The following is a 25495-nucleotide window of genomic DNA, read 5'->3' as shown; positions in this document are numbered from 1 at the left end:
CCTCAGCCTCTTGGGTTGCTTCCAAAGGATCACAGAAGACACCACACTTGCTCCACCAAGGGATCGTCTCATTGCAAGCCATACAGCTCCATTTTCCAAAGGAGTGACAGCTTCCCAAGGCACTTGTGCAGTTGGATGTCTCTGTTTCAGGCTCACCTATGCTTACAGGCAACTGCTGGGTGGGATGAAAAAGGCCAGGAGAAAGAGGGCAGGCGGGAAGTGGTGGTAACGTTCGCCTTTATTAAGTAACAGATGCTCAGGAGCCCTGGAACAGGGTTTTCAGACAGCAGATATGTTCCCTGGGGAACCTCCCCACCACGTTACACCTAGTTTCACAAAGCATCCCTACTCCAAACTCCATGTGGATAAATAGACTTTCTTCAAATAATCCATAAAACAATTTCCTCCCACCCGCAAACAAAGTTACAGTATATATACACACATATAAAAAAAGTTGTAGGGCAGATGGGCAGCAAATTTATGAACAGTATAGAAAAAACAGGGCAAAGATCCCTTGGCCTGGAGGGGAGAGAACTACTAGCAGGTGCTAAGACTCTCCATGGATCATGCCATTAACTACCAGGGTTTCAGCGCAGCAGCCTTCCATCCCCAGCCCAGCCCAGCCAGTACTCCCTGCAGCCCACCCCCCAGGACTCAGTCCACCTCCACTGACAAAGTGAAGCCACAGCATCTCAGTGTTCCAGAAGTCTCACTTCTTTTACTAAAGCACAAAACTTCCCACATGTTAGATGCAAATCTGGGAAAATGTGAAGTAACTCTGAGGTTGCCACAGGTAAGGGGGTTCTGTACTTTAGGAAACACAGTGTGAGAGCCACTTAAGAGGAGAAAAAGTAGGACGATGTGATCCACCCTCCAAAATAGGATCACTAAATAGGCTAGGAAGCTTGAAATAGGCAATCAAAACCCACCCAAACCCAAGAGTTGTTCTGCGCACTTAGGATACCAGCTCAAAGCAGAAATGTCTGCCAGAGGAACCCCTACACTGATTGGAAACACAACCTCCCTGATGCCAGAAGACCCCATGCAAACTGAGACAAGACCCCATCTTTTTCCCCTCATTCTGGAAGGAGCTCAAGCTCTCATGCCCCTCTGCAGAAGCTGGATACATGTAGAAGCTTCTTGCAAGACAGCTCAAGTTCTGATTTTGCAGGAGGAATCGGGCTGTACAGGCCTGACTGGGACAGGATAAGGTTGCGCTGCTGCCCTGTTTAAGTGCCTGCAGCCAGTGACACTGAGCACACACTGGTGCAAACAGTGATGCCTGTCTGCCAATGGCTGGTTTCCACATTTGCACATGTGAGAGGGCAACCACTTTGCACTCCTTTGGAGAGATGCAACAAGAAAGGCAGAGAGAAAGAGGGCAAACCGTTCCATCCCTGTCCCCAATCCGTCTTCCCCTCCTGGAAAGTCACATGCGATTCAACACCTGCAAGACAAACTGCTCTGAAGAGCAATTGTAACAGAGCTGGGAGACACACCCTGAACCAGTGCCTCCCAGTCCCTGCAGGACTTCAGCAGCTGTTGAGCAGTTAAACGGAAGGAGAAACACCTGAAGTTCTAGGATTGGGAGTTCAGTAAAATGAAAAAAACCCTGTTTCTAAAAATTGTTTCTGCATCAACAAAAAGGCACCAGAGCAGCATTCACTCTTCACGCCGAATGCAGGGCGCTGCACATCCAACTCTGCTGCCACCCAGCACCAGAAGACTAGGGATGCCCCAGACTTCTACAAGGCTCTGCCTATTGCAGACTGCCACAAACCCAGCCTCCTGCCAAAAAACAGAGGCAGCTATCACAGGAAGGAGACACGTGAAGCAGAGAAGGGAAATCTGCTGCATCATTCCCTGTTTTTGTAAAGCCACAAACACTCCTATAAAAAAAACCTGTATAAAAACTGTAGAGAAATTTGTCAGGCAGTACTGGCCCCAAGTGATACTTCCAGAGCACCTCTGTAAGTTGGGTCTAAGGGGCTTCAGTTTCCTGACACCAGCTCAAGGAAAGTTGGTGCCTTCCCCCTCTCTCTCAGGAACAGCCCCAGAAACCAGCAGCCCCGCAGGGTTCCTCTACCCTCCCCAAAGGTTTCTTTCCACTGAAGTATTCGGGAAGGGAACAAGATGCCCCTGAGGACAGACACAGGATGTGCCACTTCTCTATCCCTTGGGCTTGTGGGCTCCTGCCCTGGGTTGGGGCAGCACTTCCCAATGGCCCCAGGCATGGTCATGAAAACCACAACTAGACAGATTCCTGCTGCAGTGCCTGAGAACAAGCAAGGGGGCTAATAAAACTAAACCTGGGGCAAAGTAAAAAACAAACCAAAACCAAAACAAAACCCTCCCTCCCTTTCCCACCCATCACGATCCCATCGGCACAGCCCTAACCTAGCACTTTTTTATTTTAAGCTCCAGAAAGGAAGTCCATGCCGACAGTCTACCAGGCTGTCTTCGCACGAGGTGGCCCCATGCCAGCGTTAGGAGGCAGCGATGGCCGTGCCCCCGCTCAGCTTGACAATCATCTGCTGGCAGTCGTTGCAGGAGCGCTTGTCCCCCACCTTCTCCAGGGTGCGGGCGGCCTCAGCCAGCAGGACCGCTCGCTGGCCCGGGGAGGAGAGGAAGGAGAGGGGGAGGTGGCGGCAGGCCAACAGGATGGCTGTGGCTCGCTCCCTCTGGCCTGGCAGCGTGTCCAGTTCACCTACAGGTAAAGAAAGAAAGCTCACGATGGAGCTTCCACCTGCATGACAAAACCCTGCCATGCAGGCTCTCAACTGGCACCAGTGAGCACCAGCATCTCTGGCTGGCATCTCACAGCTGGGAGGGTGCCCTATGGGGGACACCCTGTGGACACCGAAGCAGCTGCTCTGGGCTAGCAGAAAACAGTCTGAGCTGGAGTCAGGCAGGGACTGACTGGCAATCCTGTCTTCTACAAAGACAGTCCCTTTCACTTCACTTCCTAGGGCTCATCCCAGCACCAGCACACACATCTTGCCCAGTTCCTTAAACACCCAAGAGATTTTATAATCAGCACCACATCTCTTGGCACTCCCCTTCAGGATTCCTGGCATTCTTCTGCACCGACCACCCCAAACTCCAGCCTGCCAAGTTTTGTGCACGCGTGGCTGCATCAAGGCAAATGTTTTCCAGCCTGTTTGCCAACACCTCTAGCCCAGGTCTGGCAGCTCACGTTAGCCAGCTTGTAGAGAGCATGGCAGAAGCATCGCTGTGAGCCGTAGGCTGACGGGAGCTTGTTATCCTGAGCCTCAGACATGGGGAAGAGGCTGCAGGTTGCTGCTACGCCCCCCCACCTTGCCTAAGCATTGCCCCTCCCCAGCCCCACAGGTAGTGGGGTCGCTGCCTGGGCCCCGGGGCTGACCTTGCTTGCTGCTCTGGGGTGTGCGTCGCCTCAAACTGTGCTCTAGCAGCTGGTGGGTGCGGGTAGGGCTGGCACCTGCCATCAGGCGCACGGTGGCCTCATGGAGGAAGACCTGGAAGGGAAGGCAGGATTGTTGGGGGGGAGGGTGAGAGGCAGGCTGCCATAGGGGTGATGCTGCAGCTGAACTCACATCATCCCTCAGCCACATTTTGAGAGTGGAGTGCTGACACCTTGACAAAGAAGAGACCCACTTCCCCACAGCTCCCTGATCTTCCCACCTGTCTCTGGGAAATTCGCAGGTCAGGGCAACTGTGAAGAGGGGGGGAAAAAGCTTTTGACACATAACTGAGTGGCCTGGAAAGGGGGAGGAACAAGAGCAGTGAACAGGGTAGAAAATGGGAGAGCAAGCCCTAGCACTGTGGCCTAGGCAGGCATCTCACCCCAGGCTGCTAGGGCAGTGCTCTAATAACAGCATCAGACTTTGAAATCGAGAGCTGGACAATACCAAGACAACTCTCTTGTCCAAGTCTAAGACTACATCTCCTCTATAGAGACTTAGAACTAGACAGACTAAACAGAAAATCCCCAGAGAAGCACCTGGTGCTCTAAAGGTACAGAAGGCATCTGACACCACCCCAGCTACCCACAGGGCCAACATGGCCCTCCTTGCACACTACCTGGAGGGACTGATGAGGTCTGAAGCCACGTTAAGGGACAGGATGCCATGGTATCTGCTTGGCAGTACAACAGTGCTGATGGTTTTCTAGGTAGAAACTAAGGTGGACACCTCCCCACATGCACCAGACTCCCATGGGAGGCCCTTTATCACCCACCAAGTAAAAGTATGGAGGCTGCTGGTGGCAGACCATCCTACCCCAGGTGTCCAAACTGCTCAGGCCCATACACCCTCCACGTTTCCAAGTGCTGCAGCTTTCCCATCACCCCCCCAGGAAAGACTATAGCTAAGCTGGAAGGCAGAGCAGGCAGGGAAGGCAAGACGTCACCTTGCGATAGGCAGGCCTGAAGCCGTGGGCCAGCTTGCGCAGACTGCCGAGGTCACGCTGGAAACCCGTCAGCTCAGGGGCTGAGGCGTGGTAGGTCTCACCCAGGGCCTGGCTGGCGTTCGCCTGCTTCTGCCACAGGCTGGTGCGGAGAGAGAGCAGCAAGTCACAGGCCAGCAGCTGGATCATCTGCAAGAGCCAGGGTACCCGGGCACACGTGCTTATTAACACATGCCATCAGATGAGTGCCATTTGCTACACAGTTGCTGATACAGCCCATGGGAAGGTGGCTGCAGCACCTCCTGACCCCTGGGGGAGTTCCCCAGCCCTCCCAGCCAAGTCACCCTACCGCAATGCACCAAAGGGAGCAGGACTCTGCCTTCTGCCCAAGTGCCAGGCTGTGCCTAAGGAGCTGCTGTCCCCTCCAGGAGGGCCAACACCTCTGGCAAGGCTGACCCCAACCCCACTTCAGACAAGTTCCACCAGCAACGCCCCCGCCTTCTGTAAAGGCTTTTCTGCCCAAACAGTGATACTAACTAGAGGGAAACAAAGACAGCCTTGCTACCTGGAGAGACAACAAAGGCAGTCTTGACACAGCCCACAGTGGCTGCTCAAATCCCTTTTTCCCATCTGCTGATGCCCCCTAGCATCACTCGCTGTTCTGGTTGCTCTCAGGGGACTCTATCTGCACTGTCAAAGTGGAGAGTGCCTCTGTACTGCACTGCAGAAACATTGCACAGTTACTGCCACAACATGCAATGCAACTACAATGCACTACAGCTGCCACCCAGGAGCGACAGAAGGGATCAGAACTGTGTCCCATATGCCACGAAGAGAAGATCCAGCTTTAGGTAAACCTGGAAAGAAGAGAAGCAAACCCCACACAAACTCAGGAATAGCATGGCACAGTCCCACTTTTGCGGAGGAGGGTTCAAACACTCATGAGTGCTGCCTGAAACAGAGTATATTTGACTTAATGAGGTCCTGCTTTACAGGTGTCAGCAACTTCATTTGGAGGAAGGAGAGGGATGCTTCCCATGGGCCAAATCCAAAGCGGTCAAAGCACCAGAAAGGGGTGACAGCTACTGGCAGGAGAAGAGCGAGAGCTTGGCTATCTGAGACCATGCCCAGGGAGACAACGTTGTACTTGCAGCTCTGCTCCTCCATAAAGCAGAAGCAAAAAGATGTCAATGCCCTCTGCAAGGAAAGGGAGGAAGTTTCCCCTCTACTCCCATGAGACACAGGATGGATACAGAGAATGCAGATACAACAGTGTAACACAGAAATGATACACTTGCAGCAAGACCAACCTTACAACCAAGACAGACCATGTATTATCCGGGGGCTTATAACTCTTACGTTGTTGAGGATGGTGCTAGAGCCGCCGCTGGTCATGTTGAGGCTGTTCCATAAATGACTGCTGGCCCTCTCACAGTGACCCAGGGAGCTCTGCTGTCCATCTGCCTTCCCAGACAATGAGGCCTGCATGGCTTTACACACATAGAAGGTGGCTTTCACCAGGGCATTCCTGAAAGAGAAAGAGCACACTGCTTTCAAGTGGTACCATGTCATGCTGTCATAGGGCAGCCCCAGGAGCTGAGCTCAAGCATTAACCAGCATCAGCTTTCACCCTCCCATCTTTGAGAGCAGAGATATCATCATCTCTTAGACAGAAGAAAGATGGAAATTGTTCCTCACCTACACATACTGCACAGAGAAATGGAAGGAAACTGGCAAAGATGCTTTAGTGCAAAAGAACCAAGATGGTGACACCAGCCTTTCCATCAGTGTGTGAGTTTTGTTGTTTGACTTTGGCAGGCAGGAAGCTGTGCAATTAGAACAAAGCCAAAAGACAACCCTGAAGAAGTAATTCTGATACCTCCAGTCCACAGTTCTAATACCAGTCTTCAAGCCCTGACCTACACATGAACTGCTGAGTACATTCTCATGTTGTGTTATTGCGTCCCAGAGGCACAAGAGGCATGCAACTCCAGCATCAGGGGAAGAGCCATGTTTAGAAGGAGCAGGGGTCTGAAAGTTGTGCAAGGCCTACGTACTCTGACATCTCCAGGGATTTTGGCATGCGCTCCACTTCTGCAAAATGAGACCTCACAGCTGCATCGTCCCCTCTGAGCCAACCGATTGCCATAGCCACTGCTGCTGACCACCATCTGCACACCACGTCAGGGCCTGTGAAACAGAATCATAAGCTGCAGCCCAGGAGAGGACACCCGGCTCCTTCCCACTTGTGGAGAAGCAGGCAGGGGTCACATGCCCTTGTCAGTGCCTTCCCCCAAGATAGATGCTAATGAGCCCTAACTGATCCCACAGGAATGCAGCCATCTGGGTAAACACTGAAATGTGCTGCAAGAACATGAAGGAACTTAGCAGCAGGCAAACACTCTAATCTGATTCCAAGCAGCGTTTTGGATGCAGTTTATATCTCATTAACAAGAATTTACTCTGTCTACCTTTCTAGAAATCTGTTGACTTCCTTCCCAACAAGGATCTCCACTCACCACCCCAAAACAACTCCATTGCTATATACCATGCCTTGGCACTAATCACCATCACCATTAAGCCAGTAATTCAGGTTTCCTATATAATATCCCCCATTATTTAACATCCCCTCAAAAACTTCCCAAAGCCTACCCAGGACCAAAGGCTACTCTGACCTGCTTTGAAATTTCATGACAATGTTGACCCAAACACTGACTTCCCTTCATACCAAAAAAATTTCCTAGAACAAGAAATATCTAGTTTTCCTTCTGTGTTTGCTCTACACATTTTAGGTACAGCACAGTTAAGTCTGTGTCTAAAGCTCCAGCAGCATCCCAGTGAGCCAGATGCTAACTGTACCAACAGCAAGACAAGTACTCCAGCAGCCTACTACCAGCCAAGCTGATGAGCACACAGCTCGGGGGAGTCTACAGCTCTCATTGTCCCACTAAATATACACCAAGGGACCAAACAAAGCACTTCCCAATGTATGCTCAAAGCTTGCCTACAGCAGGGACTGCAGGTCTCTGGAGATTGAGGAATATACATGACAGCTGCTGTGAAAGTAAAGTCAACCTGTATTTGGTCCAACAGGTAATTAAATGGAAAAAAACACCTTCTTGTACCTCAACTGCAACACGGCTATGTTTGTTTATATGTTACACCCTTCCTCTCACTTTGCATTATCAGGAGCAAGCTTTCAGTGAGGGCATGGGATTCAGCTTGGAACATAGCCAGCAATACAAACATCAGCAGTTCCACCTGGGCACCCAGTGTTACAACAACACAGCCGAACGTACAAGCCTTCCCAATCACCCTCTTCCAGCCTGAGCTGCCACACCACATTGCAGTGTGCTGCTCCTCAGCAACCAAGTCCCACTTCCAGGACTGCATTTCTCCTTGCCTGGAGTTTGACAGGTAGCAGGGGAGAGGGGGAACACATGTCAGCAGTAGTTCCTGCAGCTGGGAGAGCTTCAGTTCTGTTGGACTTACCCAGGGCAGACTTGAGTACGGAATTGCTGGCAAAGGGTGGGGCTCCACTTCCCATTGAGTCCAAGAAAGAGTTGAGCAATTTCAGGTACTCCATGGCACTGGAGAACTCACTGAAACGAGAAGCAAGGCAGACCTTCGCTATGCTGTCAAACAGGAGATACCAACGCCTGAAGGTGTTTCTCATCAGTCACAATTTTAAACAGTGTTGACCCACTAAGCCTGCAAAAAGTTCAAGCTCTGTAAGTAACACAACACTGAAGAGACCTCCCTAAAAGATACTCAGCAAGAAGTAGCCTTACATTTCCCTGTGCAAGGAGAGCAGTGCAGAAGTGGAGTCAACCCCAGTGCTCTCACCTCAGCTACAGAGATGCTGGAACTTACTGTGGACTGTGTGCCACGGACATTTGCTCTTCGGTTAAGGGACAGGGGAGCAGGCTGTACTCAAGTCCTTAAAAAAGGCGGTATCACTCTCATGGAAGGGACTAAGAAGCAGCTTAAAGCATGTAATACATATTTAAAGTGAGAGAGAATCTGTATCAGCAACCCAAATCCTACAAATACTAAACAGAAGCCACCAGCACCCCCTCCAGTGTCCTGAATCTGCTGATAGACATGACATATGTTACAAGTTCATTACAGGCTCCTTTTCAATCACTGCCTCCAAGACAGGCTGAACTACACTTCTGCAAGTGACTGTTTGCATATATGTAAATATGAATGCAAGTGACAACACCTTCATAGCATTGGTCAGAGAAAGTAGCATATGGATCAACAGTCTAATTTCCTGGAACATGCCACAGAGGAAGATCTTGAGCTCCTACCCCTAGAGGGGGACAAAAAGGCTTGCTGATTCAATAAATCTAGGTCTTCCCAAAAGGAGACAAGACTCCTACAAGCATACTGACAATCCACCTCACTTATACCAATCCTGCTTCCTTCCTTCATCATCAACAGCAGCCTCTGGTTACAAGCATTTGTATTGTGCAAGCAGACTGAAATGCTGCTTGTTCTTGCAACAATGCTAGAAAACAGACATAAGATTGGGAAAAAAGCAGCTAAATGTGCAATATTTTCCCTACAAAGGTAGGGAAAAACAGGTTATCTTCTCATTTCAGGCTTTTACCCACACTTTTTGGGGACAGGATCTTTACAGAGCTTCCCACATATTTACATAGCATTTGCCTGGCACCAGCATATCTGGAGACCAGCTAGAAACAGTGCAGAATCACTGGCAAAGGCTGAGGCTCCACTTCCCATGGAGCCCAGGAAAGAGCTGGACATGTTTCAGTAGAAAAAGCTGCTCCGATTCTCACCTATTGGTCCCTTTCATTTGGTCACAGAGCTTAGAAGCAATGACAATTTCAGCCAACATCATCTCTCCCTCTCTGACCACATGTCAGTTTGATTTTTCACTGCTGGTATATGTGGCACTTCAGTTAGGAGAACACTCATGCATAATGTAGCAGGCTGGTGAGGTCACTGACATGCCAGACTTTCACACTCGTAGAGCCCTGGACATATGTGCTGGTGTATAGAAGTGGTAGATGCACACTAATTTTAGTGCTCCTGAACATTAAACTTTGCCACAGCAGAGAAAGTACCATCCATCCCGTCCAGGAATCAACCAGTACTATGCAAGCCAGTAACAGAAATCCTTACCACACCCAGCTTCACCTTTGATTTCAGAGGTTTTAAGACAAAAGGGCAGAGCTCACCCTTTTAATAAGTTGTGGTGGTCAGACTTACATAGCCATTTCAAGCATTTAATAAGGACTAACCACTCAATTTTCCCCAGAGTGTTCAGTCAACTGCTATGAGCTCTGCCTCAGAGCCTGCAGCTGCGGTAAACAGTCCCCAGCATGGCACTCAAAACTTACCATGGCTCCTCCTCCTCTTGTCCTGCTATCTCTTTCCTAGTCTGAGGCTTCACAAGTGAATCCACTGCTCGCTCTAGCAGGTTCTCACAAAACGCCTGATGAACTTGTGCAATAGGATCCGCTAGAGAAGAATAAAAAAAACCCAAACCGTTTCACTGCATATGGTGATAGCCACCTCCTGATACAAAAAGCATCAAAATGTAGGTGCAAAAGGAAGAGCAGTAGTGGGAAACTCTTGAGGAATTCATGATAAGATTTCTAAAGACTAAGTTTTCAGGGTCTTTTTAACCCTTTAATCCATTTCCATTTATAAAGCTGCAGCCCTTGGCTAAATATCTCTCTGGCACTTCAGCCACTCAGCAGAAGAGTGATAACACTGCTCTGCAGAGGATAAACCCTGGTCAGGCCAAAGTCACCCCCCAGGCATTCGGGGCCACACCCAGGTTGTGTGCCAGCACGTGAAGGACACAAGCAGGATGACAGAACGCAGTATACAAAGGGAAGAAAGCCAGCTCCTGCAGGTGGAGGAAACATGTCTCAGCTCCACAGCTCCTCTCGCCCATCAAGACCACATGCAGGGCAGTCATACAAGAACACATTCTCAAACAAGACACCCACTTTTGTCCCAGAGCTGGAGAGACTCCCATGCTCGAAGCAGTGGGAGGCCATGCACTCAGGACACAAGTGGCTCTCACCAGGATTCCTTTGGGTGCAGTACAGGCTCTCCTTTGCAGCAGACTTCACCGTCCAGCTGCGCTCCACAAAAAACTTCTGTCCTAGGGGATGGCACAGCCAACGCAACGAGTCAGGAATGGCACTCCTCTCCGAGCTGCACAGGCTTTGAGCCTGGCTTAGAAAGTAGCTCTGAGGAAAGGAGAGGCTAAGATTAAGAACAGCATCCAGGGAAAGAGACACACCACCAAGAACAATGTCATATCATAATTACAGTTCATATCACAGTTGCAGGCTATATTGTAATTGTAGTGCTACCAGATGCCCTGAGCTACAGCAATGTCAGCTTGCAGGCCTTCCCAGAGCTCTGCTTGGAGGTGTGAAGGGAGAGGAGACAATGAACTCACTGCTAGGAAGCCAAGTTTTCCTCCACAGCGGGTTTTCAAGCCAACTGCAGCTGTGAGGTGGATTTCTGCCATTGTGCTGGGTGGGATCTTTTCTTCTGCGCACTCAGCCAGATTCACAGCACACAGGGCCATGTGCAAGCCTGAGTAAGCTGAGCTGGAGGGAAGTTTACCTGCAGCAGCAGCAGGGAAAGGAAAAGTGTTAACTTTTAATGCAGAAGTACCAGCTACTAAATACTACCATGACTTGCAGGGCCTAAAGAGACAATGACAGCCTGTTGACATGAGAAGTTACAAACATCATATGCCTACTTTGCCAGGCAACAGTACAACCATAACCAAATCTTTCCTCCACAGACACCAATGTTGGCATGCACAGTTTTGCTTCTGCAAGAAAGCTGTGAATAGCTAAACAAGTTAGAATAAAATCAGCAGCAAATTTTGTCTCACTCTATTAATCACTATCTTAAACTGAACTCATTTGCAGTCCACACCTGTACCTACACTTACGCCTATCTGCACATCTGCAATTCACACAGCATGATTGGGCAGAAGGATGTTCAGCTTGGATTTCTGATGTGCTGGGAGCCTATTAATACTGAAAATCGGTTTGCCAAGGAAATGGCAAAAACAACAGTTCACAAGGAACATTCAAGCACTTCCTTAGTACATGCGCACACACCCAGGTTTTGAAAGAGTATCAACACCAACTGGCAATCTGCACTCTACACAGCTTCGGAAATTTATATTCTCCCAGCAATTAACCCCAGTCTTGGCTTCCACATCAAGTTCCCAAGTGACAGAGATGAAACAAGCCCTTAATAGCAGCAAAAAGTGACTGGACTCAATGAACTGCTGCTTAGGAAAGATTCTCAGCCACCTCTGCAGACTCAGGAACATATAACTTGAGATACTGCTGTTGCTTTGGCCATTCTTACAGAGCTCTTCTATTGCATGAGCCTGTGTTTCAGTAAGTGGTTTCTGAAATTTGCTGAGCTGATTTCCAGCAGCAGCCCTCCCAGAGGAAGGAGGCTGTAGTGCTCTCTCTGTATCCCCCAGGATCAGATCTGAGCCTCCTCATTTGGCAAAACAAGCACAGCAGATCTGCCACCTCTGCTCCTACCTGTTATGTGGAGCTGATGGAGCTTGTGATATGCTAGAGCTGCATCCCGAGCACTGGTCTTGGCCTCATCCTCAAAGCCTGCCGTAGCCTCCCTGGCCCGCCACTGATGAGAAGTCCTCTTCAGTAGCCACCGCACCAGCGCCAGTTTCTGCAGGCTATAGCGGATCACGTTCCAGGACAGGCTGCAGGCCAAGTCCAGGCGGGAAGCTGGCAGTGCTCGGCCAAGTACCGACAGGCAAGTCTGCAGGTTTGATGCAGCTGCAGCAAAATCCCCCTGCAAGTAATAGGACAAAAATTTCAACAACTGGAAGCACCATCCCAGAGACATTTCGGGACCTCCTCGGCATGGAGCAAGACAAACTGATGCGCAAGCTAAGACAAGATCTTTAGCTGAGGGAAGCCAACACAGTCCTAGTAAACACGAAGGCAATTTACACCAGCTTCAAATCTGGCCCTACACATATCTTTCCACGCATGGCTCTGATCCAGCACTGCCTGCAAAACACATTGGCAATAGGTGAAAGGAGGTTCCTGCCTTCTAAAACCACATGGAAGTTTCAGGGTCCCCATATCAAAAGTCAAATGCTGCCTCAACAATTCAGAAGACTTCCAAGAAGCTGGAGGACAGTAGACAAAGACACACAGCAGAGGACAGATTCTGGACAAAAACCAAGACCTTGCTGCCAAAGATTGCTACAAGATGCAGCAGCAAGGAACAAGGGCAGAAGTTAGGAGCCTCTTTCACTGCTGATGTCCATGTCTTGCTAGTTTAGACTGAGGGAGGATGGCAATCCACTCAAGACAACCTAGCACTAGCTCCTCTGAAATCAGACAGGGTAATCCACTCAGGGAACATCATGCTCTTGCAAGTGCCAAGCCCCTGCCTCACTAGGCCACATTTACCCACATCCCTTCCTAGAAGATGTGTTTGGCACAAAACAACAAGTCAACTTTACCCGTGCCAAATCCAGGTCTGCTTGCTTACGATGCCTCCAGAATGTGACCGATGACCTTGAGTGCAGCCGGGTCACTGGCTCTCCATGCACAAGGAGCTTTATGAACACGCTCAGTACAATCACTCCATTCACGAGCCACAGGATCAGCGTGGGCATCATCCAGCCAAACCAACCACCTGCATCTGCAATGGACATCCCAAAAGGAAAGTTGAAAGTCAATCTGGACACTGAAAGCCTAGCAACAGGATAAGCACAGACCCAGAAGGATGTCCTGCTATGCTTGCCACATGTGGTATCAATTTTTGCAGACTGCATTTTAATCAGGAAACACCTGTATCAACAGCTCTTCATCCAAACTCCAAGCCACAACATTCCCAACTAAAAAAAAAATAGTTATTTTTACAAGACTGGTTTATAAAAAAACTGAGTCAGCACTTAAGTTTTCCTGGAGTACCTTGTATTCTGATTTTTCTATCAGACACACCCATGGGTACTCAATACTTCAGTGTCATTTTCTAGTTTTAATTAAGTTTACAAAGCGACACCAAGGAAGTGTATTTACCAGTCAGGGAAATGACAGCATGCCAAGAGAATCCTCTGTCCTCCCCTAAGCTGCTGTACTCTAAACTATTAATATTATGGAATAAGCATATTGAACAAGACAGTTGCAAGCCCATAGAGCAACAGTGTTTGTGAAGTAATTCTTCACCTACAACTTAATAATAAAGTTACAAAAATCAGACCGTTACCTTAAAAACAAATATAAGATGAACATGCCTCAAAGACTGGGGAGGACAGGAGGAAGCCCTTTACCCTGAACTACTTTTCAAGGGTCTATCTTGAGAGCCCAGGCTGCTGGGCTACAAACAGGTGCCCCATCTGCCTCACCACACTGAGGAACAGCTGGTTTTGTGCAAGAAGAACACTGGATGCAAATGCAAACTGGAACCATGTCCAAGCACTCTTGGCTGGCTCTCCTCCCATGCCCAACCCTGCAGTTATCACCCCTCCTCAAGCATTAAACAAAGGTCATACAACTCCCTGAATACACAAACCACCCTACTGAATCACACCGACAGTCCACCTCGTGACCTGCAGCTGCCACAGCTGGAGATGGTCTTTAAGGAGACCATGTAAGCTTGGCCACTTTCTGTGGTCCAAACTATTCTAGTTTGTTACCTGACTCAATGGTCAGCACATTCCTGCCAGAGCCATGGCGCACCAGGCTGTCAGACTCTGTAGCTCCTCGGGCGTCCAGGAGGGATGTCAGAGGATTGAAGGAAAGGCAAAGGAACGTGAGAGCACAGAGGAGTATTCGAGAGCGATCCACCATACCAAGAGCTACAGGAGGAGAGTCAGGCTCATCTTTAACCTTCAAAGGAATAGGAGTGGAGAGAAAAGTAAGAGAAGGAAAAAACTGCTTTCCATTCTGTGGAACAAAAAATGCTTATTCCAAGGGAGGGGTAGGGAAGAAGGAGAAACAGAACATGTTTTAAAACTTGCTTTTAAGATCATGATCAGAAAGAACTCGAGTGAAGGCTCCCCTAGCTTAATAAGATAAGGCTGAAGTATTTGAGTGCCTTCACCTTCCTTCTGCTCCCAGTCGTCTCAGTTATCATTAACTGGATCTCTGGTTTAGGCTAGGATTAACCTTTGCTGTCCTTACTCTTTTGGGGATCTCCCAGGAGACCCACCACTTCTGTGATATACACAAAACAAACATGTCAGTCAAAGACAGCTAACCACTTTCTGTTACTGTGTTTACTTACAGTCTCATTAACCAAAACTGATGTCATCATCCATTTCCAAGTTCTGCTTTATTCACTGGACATATATATCCCTGGAAAGCCATGGGCTCTTTGGGTCATGCACTGTCAGTCCACAGAGACTCTACAGGGGCTGAAGGCTAAGTACAGTTCTAGCAGCTAAGGTATGGCTCCAATAATACAGCTCAGGGAGTAGTCTCAGTCATTTAAGAAAAGATAAAACACACTCATGCACCTTCCTCATCCTTACAGAGGATCTCTGACCCCTACACATCTGCTTGCCAGACATCTGCTGGTTCCACTCTGGAGAATTTAAGTTCTGGCCCTTACACACCCCTTAAGTACGTGCCTTGAATTTGACAGCTGAAGACACAAATACCTTGGCATCATCAAGGAGTGGGCTTCCGGGCTCTGAATCAATGGAATATGGAGAGAAGCCAGCCTGGGATCCTGAGTCAGAGGCTGGAGGAGACATCAGCAGCACATTCTGGTTGAAGTCATCTATCTTCAGATCCACATCATTGTCAACCAGACTGCTTAGGTCAATGCCCTTCAACAGCTCTGCAAAAATCAGAGTGCATTATGTACACGTTTCTGTACCCTACCAGTGTTGCTCAGATTGGCTCTGTCACCTGGAGTAACACTGGCCACTACCAATGCAACATGCATGTTATCTGACAAGGATAAGAAAACTGCAAGAGGCGTCCTACATGCATGCTGACTGTCCCCGTCCCCCCCAACTTACTGTTTTTTTGGTTAGCCAGCTTCAGAACCATGTTCTCCTGTCTCAACTTATGGTTGGCCTGCTGTAGGTATTTAATGTAATCAATGGCTTTTCTCAAGACTCCAGACTTGTGCATCTGCCAGGAATTAAGACATACAGGAAGCAGTTTAGATGAAGAGTGTCAAAGGGTCACCCTTGCTTGTAGGGATACCACCACACTTGGCATTGTGTGGTGATAGAAAAAAAAGGGTGTAAAGGACCACTCAGCAGCTGCAGAGAAACTAATAGCAGGGCACAGTCTGTGGGCAAGGTATCAGACTTTGAAAGACACATGAGGGCTGAGGTGTCTCAAAGATCTTATAAAAATAGTACAATGGAAACAGATTAACATCCAAATGACAATAGACTTCACATCTAGGTTTCAGCCAGAAATAGTCCTTTGAAAGTATCATAATTTTGAAATGAAGTGGCTCTCTTCTGGGATGAAACAAGCTACTGTCAACCATTGTTCACTGTTTAATTCTGAGACAAGTGGTTGTCTCCTTGCCTCACTCCCTTGGCCATTCCCATGAAAATACTTGCTTCCAGCAGCAGTGGACAAATTTAGCTTGTAAACGCAAGCCCAAAGTACTATGAAGCCACTGCACATTACCAACATTTTAAAACATAAGCTTCCAATTCCACCCAGGAACAGGAGGTGACTTCATTAGTGCATGTATTTGTACAGAGACCACGCAAGGTATCAAGACTACTACGCTGTAGTCTGTCAACATGCGGTAAAGTGAATAGACATTTCTTGCACATGGTGCAAGAAAGCTTCTAATATTTGAGGAATCAGGAGTTTTTACAACTCTATCTGAAGGAAACAAATTCCAAAGCTCTGTAAACTCTCATCCCTGCTGCAGTCACACAGAAAAGCAAGCTTAAATTAAGCAAGCTCTGGTTTGGCAGAGTTATCAAAACATCTACTTAGATATTCTACCTAGAGGGCCTATTTAAGTTAGACCTAACATAAGAACAAACACATAAGGTACAGCTTATTTCAAGAAACAGTACCACTAGCATAGTAAAATAAACATTTTACAGGTGACTGTTCCTGAATACAATTATCAAGCTTTCCATCGCGCAAGTGTTTCTCACTAGTCTTACCCCAATGCATGTGTGCGTGCTACTAACAGTCATATGTACCCAACTGCTTCATTTGGTAGAGCAACAAGCATGTGAAGACAAATAGATTTGCTCTTATTCCACATCTTTACCTTGGCATCTGTCCCCATGACAAGGTCCTTCAGCTCAATGATCTTGTCATTTATGGATGACCGGTACCGCTTTTCAATAATGTTGTGAGTTGTTCTCCTCTCTCCTTCTTTAGGTGGCTCCGGTTGCTTGACACCCCCAGGAACTTGTTTTATAGGCACCTTTTCTTGTCCCACCATCACTGGCATTGTTGTCAAAATGGTCCCATTGCTCCCAACGAGGGTCTAAAAAGACCATGCGTAACAAGTGTCATGAGCAATCGGCCAATTCAGTAATGTTTATGATGGTAAAAGAAAAAGGATTAAAGAAAAGAAGAATCAGGAAAAGTTTGTACAGCTCAGAAAAGAAGAGATATGACAACTTCCTCACATCTTCTTAGCTGGCATGAACATTGGCACAGCAGCACAGGAAAAATCTGCCACTCTGCCTGCCACACTGGTCACTGTGGAGTAAGAACATCTCTTGTTCTCCAAGAGCATCAACGCTGTTCCACCAGTACCATGCTCTGTTCATCCACTAAATAGAGAAAGAGACCAAGGCTCCTCCTTGCTTCTGCAATTCTTACACCCCAAATGTCCACATCCATCTTTTATGTGGACAAATGAAGTCATCAAATCAGCAACAGGCAATGCTACTTCCAAACTGGTAACAGCAGTGGTAGAGAGGATCCGACTACGGAAAAACAAACCTTGACTTGAGCAATGAAGTTGATTTGAATTTGATTAAATGGAAAAAAAACAGATCCATAAGCTATAAAAAAAGGCCTTAAGATGAGGAACTAAGGCAATGAGTGGTATACACTGGCATGAAAAGCTCAAATTTGGACATCTAGATGTAGTGCAGACCATCTACACCAAACTAAAGCAGTATGTACTCTGCAATAAAAGATGATGAATCCCACCAGAACAGTTCCACAGAGGGGCTTCTAGGACAGTTGGAGTAAGGAAAATTTAGAATGCTTAACCCAGCAAAACAAGACTGAGAAGGGTACATGTGTTCTCTAAAGTACACCAAGGATCAGGGAAGTGGTTATGGAGAGGAAGAGTTACTTCTGTCAAAAGACAGACTAACACAAATGAGAATAATCTAGCCACAAGCAACTTCAGGAACAATTTCAACTCTGAAATACGTCTTCTACCTGGGATATTAGAAATGAACCTAGTTTCATTTCAAGCTGGAACTTGACAAATAAGTGAACTTAAGTCCTACATTTTTCCTTGGCTAATTTCCACGAAATTTGAATGTGTTCAAAATGCTTTACGGATTGTGTCTCAGACAGACACAATCATGTAAGCCTCATCTCAGTATGAAAATGTCATCTAAAAGCAATAGGTTGATTGAAGATCTTAGCCTGGCTGTTAACAAGTATAGAAGCAGCTTACTGTCCTGTGCAAAAGAAGTCAAATTAAGTCTAGACTTGCAAGTTTATCTCCCCCAGTAAAAATTTGAACAGAGATCCTTTTGGAACCAAATCTACCACTAAACTATGTCTCAAGTGCCATGTCTACAGATGTCTGTTCAGAATGTAAGAGATCATAATAAATGCGTCTTTGGGGGCAAAAGTTTCTCAGAGTTGATAAGAAGTGGAGGCCATGAAGCACAGCTGCCATCTCCAATGATTATACTGAATCCTCACTGCAAACGCCCTGTTTTCACATTCAACATACTGATATTAGACATTACGGGGAGGGAAAAGACAGTTCCACAGGTATTGGGACTGAGTTTGCTTTCAGTTTCAAGTATCTTTTAGAGGTTAAAAACTGGATGGAATTTTTAGGTCATACTCCTCTCCTTGTAATACCAGAAAAAGGTAAACAGAAACGTGCCCTTGGTCTTTGCTTACTGGCCATGTGGGAGGCTGCCAAAAAAGTACAATCTGTGTGCTTAGTCTTGGCAGAAGTAGAGTATTACTCACTCTGGACATGATTAGGGCAGCCCTCAAAACCCCTCCTGTTTGCACCACTGCAGAATACTAAAGCCCAAATCTCTTCCTTGCATAATGGGGAAAGGATATCAGTGAGGACAGGGAAGAGGGAACATCCACATGGTACCTGCAGAGCTGTGGTCTGAATGGGAGCAGTGAGTGCTGTCAGCGCTGGGTTCTGTACTGCAGCCATTACGGGATTACCATCTGCTTTCAGGGTTGTCAAGACAAGAGAGTCCGTTTTTATGATCTGAGGTTGGACCAGAACCTAGGTTGAAAAGAGTTATGGGTGAAGGGAGAATAGGCACATATTTCTCTGCTGAACTCAGTAGTCAGAAATCAAGCGATGTAGAGTTGTAACTTTTTATCTCAGTGGTTGGCAGAAACAAGGGCAAGTATTTCTTTCACCTTGCACCCTGCATCAGCTGGATGATTTTTGTTGGCCCCTGATGCAAACTCTGACCATGAGACAGTCTGAACAACTCTGGAGGGAGGGGAGCGAAGGGAACACCAAGACACTGGTTTTCAAACCAGTCAGCAGAAGTAAATGAGTATGTAAAAACACAAAAGAGCTGATGGAAAAGCTCCCTTCTGCTCTCCAGCTACATCTATAATTAGCTCTCTACATTAACTGGTTGAATACTCAGAGTCTAACATGGCTAGGACAGCCTGCTTTGGCAAACACCTGTAGTAGCTTCCCTCCCCTCCAATTTCACTGAAAGGAATATGAATACCCATGAATAATACAAATAACCATGAATATCAAACAGATTAACACCAACTGTAAGTTATTTTGCCATAACACAGCTTGCTCTTATTTTTTCAAATACCTTGTTGACTCTCAAATGCAGAGAACACCATAGATGGAACAGTACAACTGTACCAGAGCAACACTGTCATATTGAGACAGTCCCCTAGCCATAAACACTTTTATCTAATACAATATTTCAGACCAACTTTAGTTATGCGGGTGTTTTAGTGAAAATGGTTTCTGAACGTTGCCCACCACTTGAAGTCACATCACAGCTCGCAACAGTGACTCTCACTCATGACAAGCATAAAGTGATTCTGGAACACAGGCTGGCTAGAAATACCTCTCATGCAAAAAAGTCTGTGCAAAAGCAATCGTAGCCAGGACCACCAGCCCTACAGGCTTTGCCACCTTTTCCCTAGCAAGCCAGGGGATCAGACCTGCAAAAGCAATTTCTTCTTCTGCTGGATCCCTGCATCACTCCGCATTTTTACTTACTGGAACTTGCTGGACCTGTGGTGCAGCAACCGTTTGGACCGTAGCTGGCGTTAACGTCTGGATGGTGCCGTTGGCAGCCTGCGTTAGCACTCGCTGGGCCTGCACAGTCTGCACTTGCTGCTGGATGGTAACTGGCTGAACCTGGGAGGACGTCACCAGGCTCTGGACTTGAGGCTGGAGAACTGAAAAGCAGAAGAGATGTCAGGAATAGTCCAGAGACACAGATCTCTGTTCTGGAGCCTGCAAATGCTCCTAGCTTCACTCTTCTTTCCAGAGCTCCTTGGTAGGCAGCATTCATTTAACACATCCCACACATTGGGAAGCTTCCAGCTCCTTTGGTGCCTCTTCAAAGAGGACACTCCACCTAGAATAGCAGCTTTCCAGGAGGCACAGAGGATCAGCTAAGAGAATGAAATCAAAAACCTTTGGTCCGATAGCACCGGTCATTACTTCAGTAACATTATGCAGTATATCCAACCAGCACTTGCCTACTCCTACTGATCTTGGTGAACCATAGGATACTATTTATCACATAAAGAATCAACGCCTGCTGAAGAGGATCAAGACAACTGGCATCCACAAATGATGATCCGGTCATTCCTAAATATCCCTACAAGCGTCTCTGCTCAATGCAAGCACTGCACTAGAGAGTTTGGTAGTTAAAATGTGCCTTCATTTCGGACTGTCACATGAGGCAGACCTGAGCTTCAGGACTGGATCTGCCTACTGTCCCCAATAAGTGGGACGACAGGCTTGCCAGCAACCATTTTTTAGACATACTTTTCTCAGGCCTCCCAAGAGCCATAGGAGAGAAGTCCATGACAGAGAAGCAAGAAGATAACTATCTCAAGAGTTGTACAAGGTCTCATTTGTAACTGTTTCTCATGCTCTCCCAACTCCAAAGCCACATAGGCAGGAGAAGGGATGCCCCACAGGCAGCACTGCAAGCAAAAGATCATCAGGCTTGTCATGGCCGAGGATGCTTTTGGAGTCTGAACACTGACACCGCTTATTGTGAGTGCACCAGGCACACCTATAGCCTGAGCACCTCAACCGCTACCTTGGAAACTCGTGGCCGCGTTCTGGTAGATCACCGGCTGCTGGATAATCCTGGTCTGGGGAGCAGAGCTGAACGTCGGTGTAATCATCACGGCCTGCTGCTGGAGCTGAGGCTGGAGTGGGGGGCGGCGCTGTAGGAGAGGGGCCGACCGCGGAAGGGCCGGAGGTGTTGCCTGCGCCGCTTTGACCGGCAGGCTCTGGAGCTGGGGGGAGGCAGGGGGTGGCGGAAAAGGCTGGAGCTGCACCTGGCTGTACGGCCGCTGCAACTGCGGCTCCAGGGTCCCACCGCTGCTGCCACTGCTGCTGCTGCCCTGGAAGTTGCCACACAAGTGATCCGAAAACAGATCTGGAAAGTCCCCAGCCTGGTTACTGACAAACTGCAGCATCTCTGCAAAACAGAAGAAAATGCGTTAGGGTCAAATTAGCTCTGAGGGATATGGTGTAGTTGGGAACTGTTAATATTGGGTTGATGGTTGGACTGGATGATCTTCAAAGTCTTTTCCAACCTAGACAATTCTGTGATCCAGTGCTATTTTATTGCCCATGCACTTTGACACTTGCCATTATGTCAGAATTTGAATACTGGTGTGCATGCACAGAAGGGAGCTCAGGGTTCTTCAAAACCTCCAGAGAACATACTGCACCAACCTAACATCTCCACAGAGAAACCAAGAGGTGGCCAGCAGCGAGACACTGCTGCCGCTGTGCAGCAGGAAAGGCAGAACTCTCCTACAACACTTTTCCACACTACAGGATCCAAGCACAGACTAAAATTTAGTCTAATATACCTAAAATATTATGTCTTATTCTGTCACTGCTCCTGTCAAATCCTTGCAGAAGGAAGAAACCAACTTCTCCACAATTCCAGCACACTCTCCCACTTAACTTTTAAGGCCCCTATTCCTCATGCCCCACTAAGTATCTGGAAAATGAAGAAATGGAATAAGAAGTCATCTTAACTTTGTTTTACTTTCAATCATGCGAGAAATTGTGGAAAAAAACACTAAAGGAAACAACACTTTATAGAACTGTAGCAGGAGAAATCCACGCATGTGTTTAAAGCACCAGAATAACTTTTTCTGGTTTGTTTTGTGGGGTTTTTTTCCTAGTTTTCCCCTGCCTGCAATCACTGCACAGCAATTTCTCTCCATCCCACCTTCTCCAGGATTTTATCAGCCCACATCAAGAGGCTCCTACTGCAATGCTATAGCTCTCCCCCACAGAGGAAAAAAATTTCACAACCAAGAGATCACTGTTCTTAAGTAAAGCTTCCTCTTCGCTCCATCTAATACCATTTAATTCAATTACGCACCTTAAGCTACCTGAATGCTTCCCCTGATTTGTGTGTGGGTGGTGGCGTGAGGAGTCACATATCATTCCCCACCCCAGGATCTGTCCATGCTGCACTGTCTCTTCCACAACTTTCTGAAAGTCGGGGTTTTTTTTTCTGGAAGTAGGAAAAAAGGGAGGGGACCCACAAACATAACAGAGGTTTTATAACTAAATAATACATTCAGGTTTAGAAAGTAGAAAATAGATTTCTGATTCATAGGAAAAAATATGACAAAAGGGTCCTTACACCAGGAGCTTTCTCATCCACAAATCCAAAGGACATTGCTGCTGTGGTTTATGAAGGGGGTTCAAAGAAGCCAACTTTTCACAAAATGTTTCCGTGGAAGTTGTCCCAGCAGTAAGAGGGCTATTAATTTCCTTCTCTGAAATGCCACCCACATGTTATCCAATTAATTTGTCTGATACTCCTGGGACAGAGCAAAGGGATCATCCTCCAAGCTTCTTGTTCCCTCAAAAAACCTTTGGCCATATTTCTAAGATACTACTCTTCTTCCCTTCTGACAGCAATCTCTCCGCACCCTCACACACATTTAAGCATTGACCACGACCATTGGTCTTAAGAATTCAAGTCTGTTGAATGTAGGAGCTTGGGAAATGTATCCTCCTGACCTATTTATAACCTGACATGAAGTGTGGATGCATGGTTCCCCCCAGCATCAAGCAGTGGCCACCGTCAGAGACCAGCCAGACCAAACCTTTGTCTCTGCTTTTAACTAGATGAATGAAAGATTTATTTTTTTTTTTAATGCAATGCCTCAGTAAACTTCCACAAAACATTACCAGAGCAAGGAAAGCTGTTTAAAGATTAACACTTCTGCACAACATCTAGATGGATATTAATCAGCTTTTCATCCTCCAACTGACTGCAGCTTATACCATCCCAAATAACCACCAACACTATAAACTTGATAATCCCAACTACATGCTCCTCTAGCTCTTCATTTGATGGCACTGCTATTTCACTATCAGACAGCACTACTGCAAATGGGGAATAAACATAAATCGGACAAGATTTGCTCTGGAAGAGCCATATTTCACATACTGTATTTTAAAGAACACAGATTTAATATCTTATTAAAAAAATTCTCTTGCTCTCACAAGTTAAATCACATCTTTATCACAGACTTAATTTTCAATAAATGCAGAAAGTCTTATGATTGATTTTTCAAAATTAGACTGCCAGGAGATCAAACCCATCTCTTCTAAAGTGCCTAAAAGCTTTCCTAACAGCCACATGAGGAAAATAAAAAAGCAGTAGAAACAGCAACATCCAAAATCCAAATCCCTCCCTTTTAAAACACCTTCGCCTACACAGAGAACAGAGCGAGTGCCTACACTGACTGTTAGAAGGCTTGGGTGCTTTTGGAGGACAGCTTGCAGCGATAAACCCATCGTCACCAGATCACCCAGTGCCGAAGAGGTCTGTCTCTAACACAAGGGGAGATGTTTTTGCAGAAAACTATCTCAGCCCAGCCCAAGGCTAAAAAAAGTCAACAAGTTCTTATGAAACCAAGCCCACTGAGGACTTCTGCTGCTTGTATTAGCCCAGCGCCCGAGTACCTGGCAGAAAGGCAAGGGCTGGTCTCTAGCTGCCTCTCCCTGGTGACGGCTCAGAGCCTGCACAGGGGCTGCTCTCCCTCACACTCCTTGAGATGCTGTGCTTTGAGAAACAGAAAGTGGCGGAGATCCCACCTCGACAGAAACACCCCCTCTGCCCCAAACCTCAGGCATGGTTCACACCCACGACCAGCTCAGACTTCACTCTCCAGCGTTACCCAGTGCCGCCATGCCAGCAAGGGAGGTGTCTGCGGCTGGCAGAGGAGCTCATGCTGGGGCAGGAGGTAGAGCCACATGCTTTTAGCTCAGCACTGGGAATCCCCAACCTGGAGCAAGATCCCAGTGAGCACTGACATCTCAGAGCAATCAGTGCATCTGCCTGACAGATCAGTGTTCTTCCTCCTCTACTGCAGAAAATCCAAAGCCATGCAGCAGGCCATGAGGGTCCCTCAGCCTAAAGAGGAGAGAATCACCAAGATCCACTGACAAGGAGCCCTACAAACCAAATCAAAACCCTTGCAGAATTTCATATCCCAAGATGAATCCATGTCAGAGCACAAAAAAGCAGGATTATTATATACCTCCCCCCATTCTACCCTGGAAAATCCACCCTGGGAGCCAGGGAGGAAGCTGAAGCTCTTTCTCCTAAATTACTCATCACTCTGAATCACACCTACCCAGGCACACCACAGTTCAGAGCTGGCTCTGGGTTCATTGGAATTAGTCCCTATTTCCATATGGATTTCGAGAAATCATTACTTAATGGTTTCTTAATGGTGCTTAAACAGAGCAAACACCACCTTCGATTTGCATCATCAACTTTTCAAGTGATAACTAAGCCCCTTATATCCTCATAAGGTACATTCTTCTACGTATAATAAAGAAAAAAAAAAAGGGGTATATATTTTGCCCCTACCTACGCTGCAAATCAATCACAATTATAAACTTAAAAGCACTTGTATAATTTTATGTCCTAACTGCTAAACAAGGATGCTTTAGACATCATCCCCCCAAAACCGAGCTCTGTTTGGGATTACAGCTGAGCAGAGCAAGGAAGCTGAGCCAGGGCCCTATCTCGAGCCTACAGCAGAGAGCTCATCGAGAAATAACATTTTTAATATATTTTTAATGGGTGTTCAGGAGCTGTTTGACTAAATAAGGTATTGATACACAGACGCTTCATTTTGCTGCACTTCGGTGGAAAATGGGGATTGATTTTCTCGTGGGTCTGAATTCTGCCGCTGGTGCAGTGAAGTTGTAAGGTGACACAGGGGGAAAAAAGGGGGATTTAAGCAGTTACACCTGTTTCAGCGAAAGAGGGTGAGGAGGCACAGCCCCCTCCCACAGGCACTCATGACGGCACAGCTCTGGCAATCATTCAGCACAGACTTTAAGAGAGCTGCGAACAAACACGAGGGGAACCCCCGGCAGCACCGTTTACCCCGTGGGTCTGAGGCAGGAGGGGAGCGGCAAGGTAATTTCTCCAACCCTCTCCCGTGCCAGCAGCGGCCACAGGTGAGAGGAAAGGCTCGGCGGCTGCGGGGGCTCGGACCCCCACACTCCCACACTACTTTTTGCGATTACTGCCTCGACGCCCTCCGGCGTGGGTCAACCCCGTGAAAGTGGCTCAAAAGCGCTCGCCAGGCGGAGCTGGCCATCGGCTGCCCGCGCCGCGCTGGGGGACACGCGTGGCCTC

At 47.4% G+C, this 25495-nt stretch overlaps 1 protein-coding gene across 1 annotated transcript; it reads right to left on the bottom strand.

Annotated features, from left to right (window-relative positions):
* Positions 1 to 220: 220 nt before the first annotated feature.
* Positions 221 to 21277, bottom strand: SREBF2 (sterol regulatory element binding transcription factor 2). The gene is made up of 18 exons (XM_026868583.1): positions 20891 to 21277; positions 19831 to 20012; positions 18709 to 18849; positions 16660 to 16881; positions 15422 to 15536; positions 15056 to 15237; positions 14090 to 14282; positions 12911 to 13092; positions 11955 to 12228; positions 10835 to 11004; positions 10451 to 10619; positions 9756 to 9876; positions 7879 to 7988; positions 6444 to 6576; positions 5746 to 5914; positions 4390 to 4575; positions 3386 to 3497; positions 221 to 2707 (listed from the first exon to the last, which is right to left on the bottom strand). Exons 1-18 carry the CDS (start codon positions 21273 to 21275, stop codon positions 2487 to 2489), a joined length of 3267 nt encoding a protein of 1088 aa, XP_026724384.1. The 5' UTR covers positions 21276 to 21277; the 3' UTR covers positions 221 to 2486.
* Between the last annotated feature and the right edge of the window lie 4218 nt (positions 21278 to 25495).

This window comes from Athene cunicularia (genome assembly GCF_003259725.1).
Source record: "Athene cunicularia isolate RWA chromosome 1 unlocalized genomic scaffold, athCun1 chr1_part2, whole genome shotgun sequence".
NCBI lineage: Eukaryota > Metazoa > Chordata > Aves > Strigiformes > Strigidae > Athene > Athene cunicularia.
The sequence above is the reverse complement of the archived record's forward strand: the minus strand, read 5'-3'. Positions and strand labels throughout refer to the sequence as shown.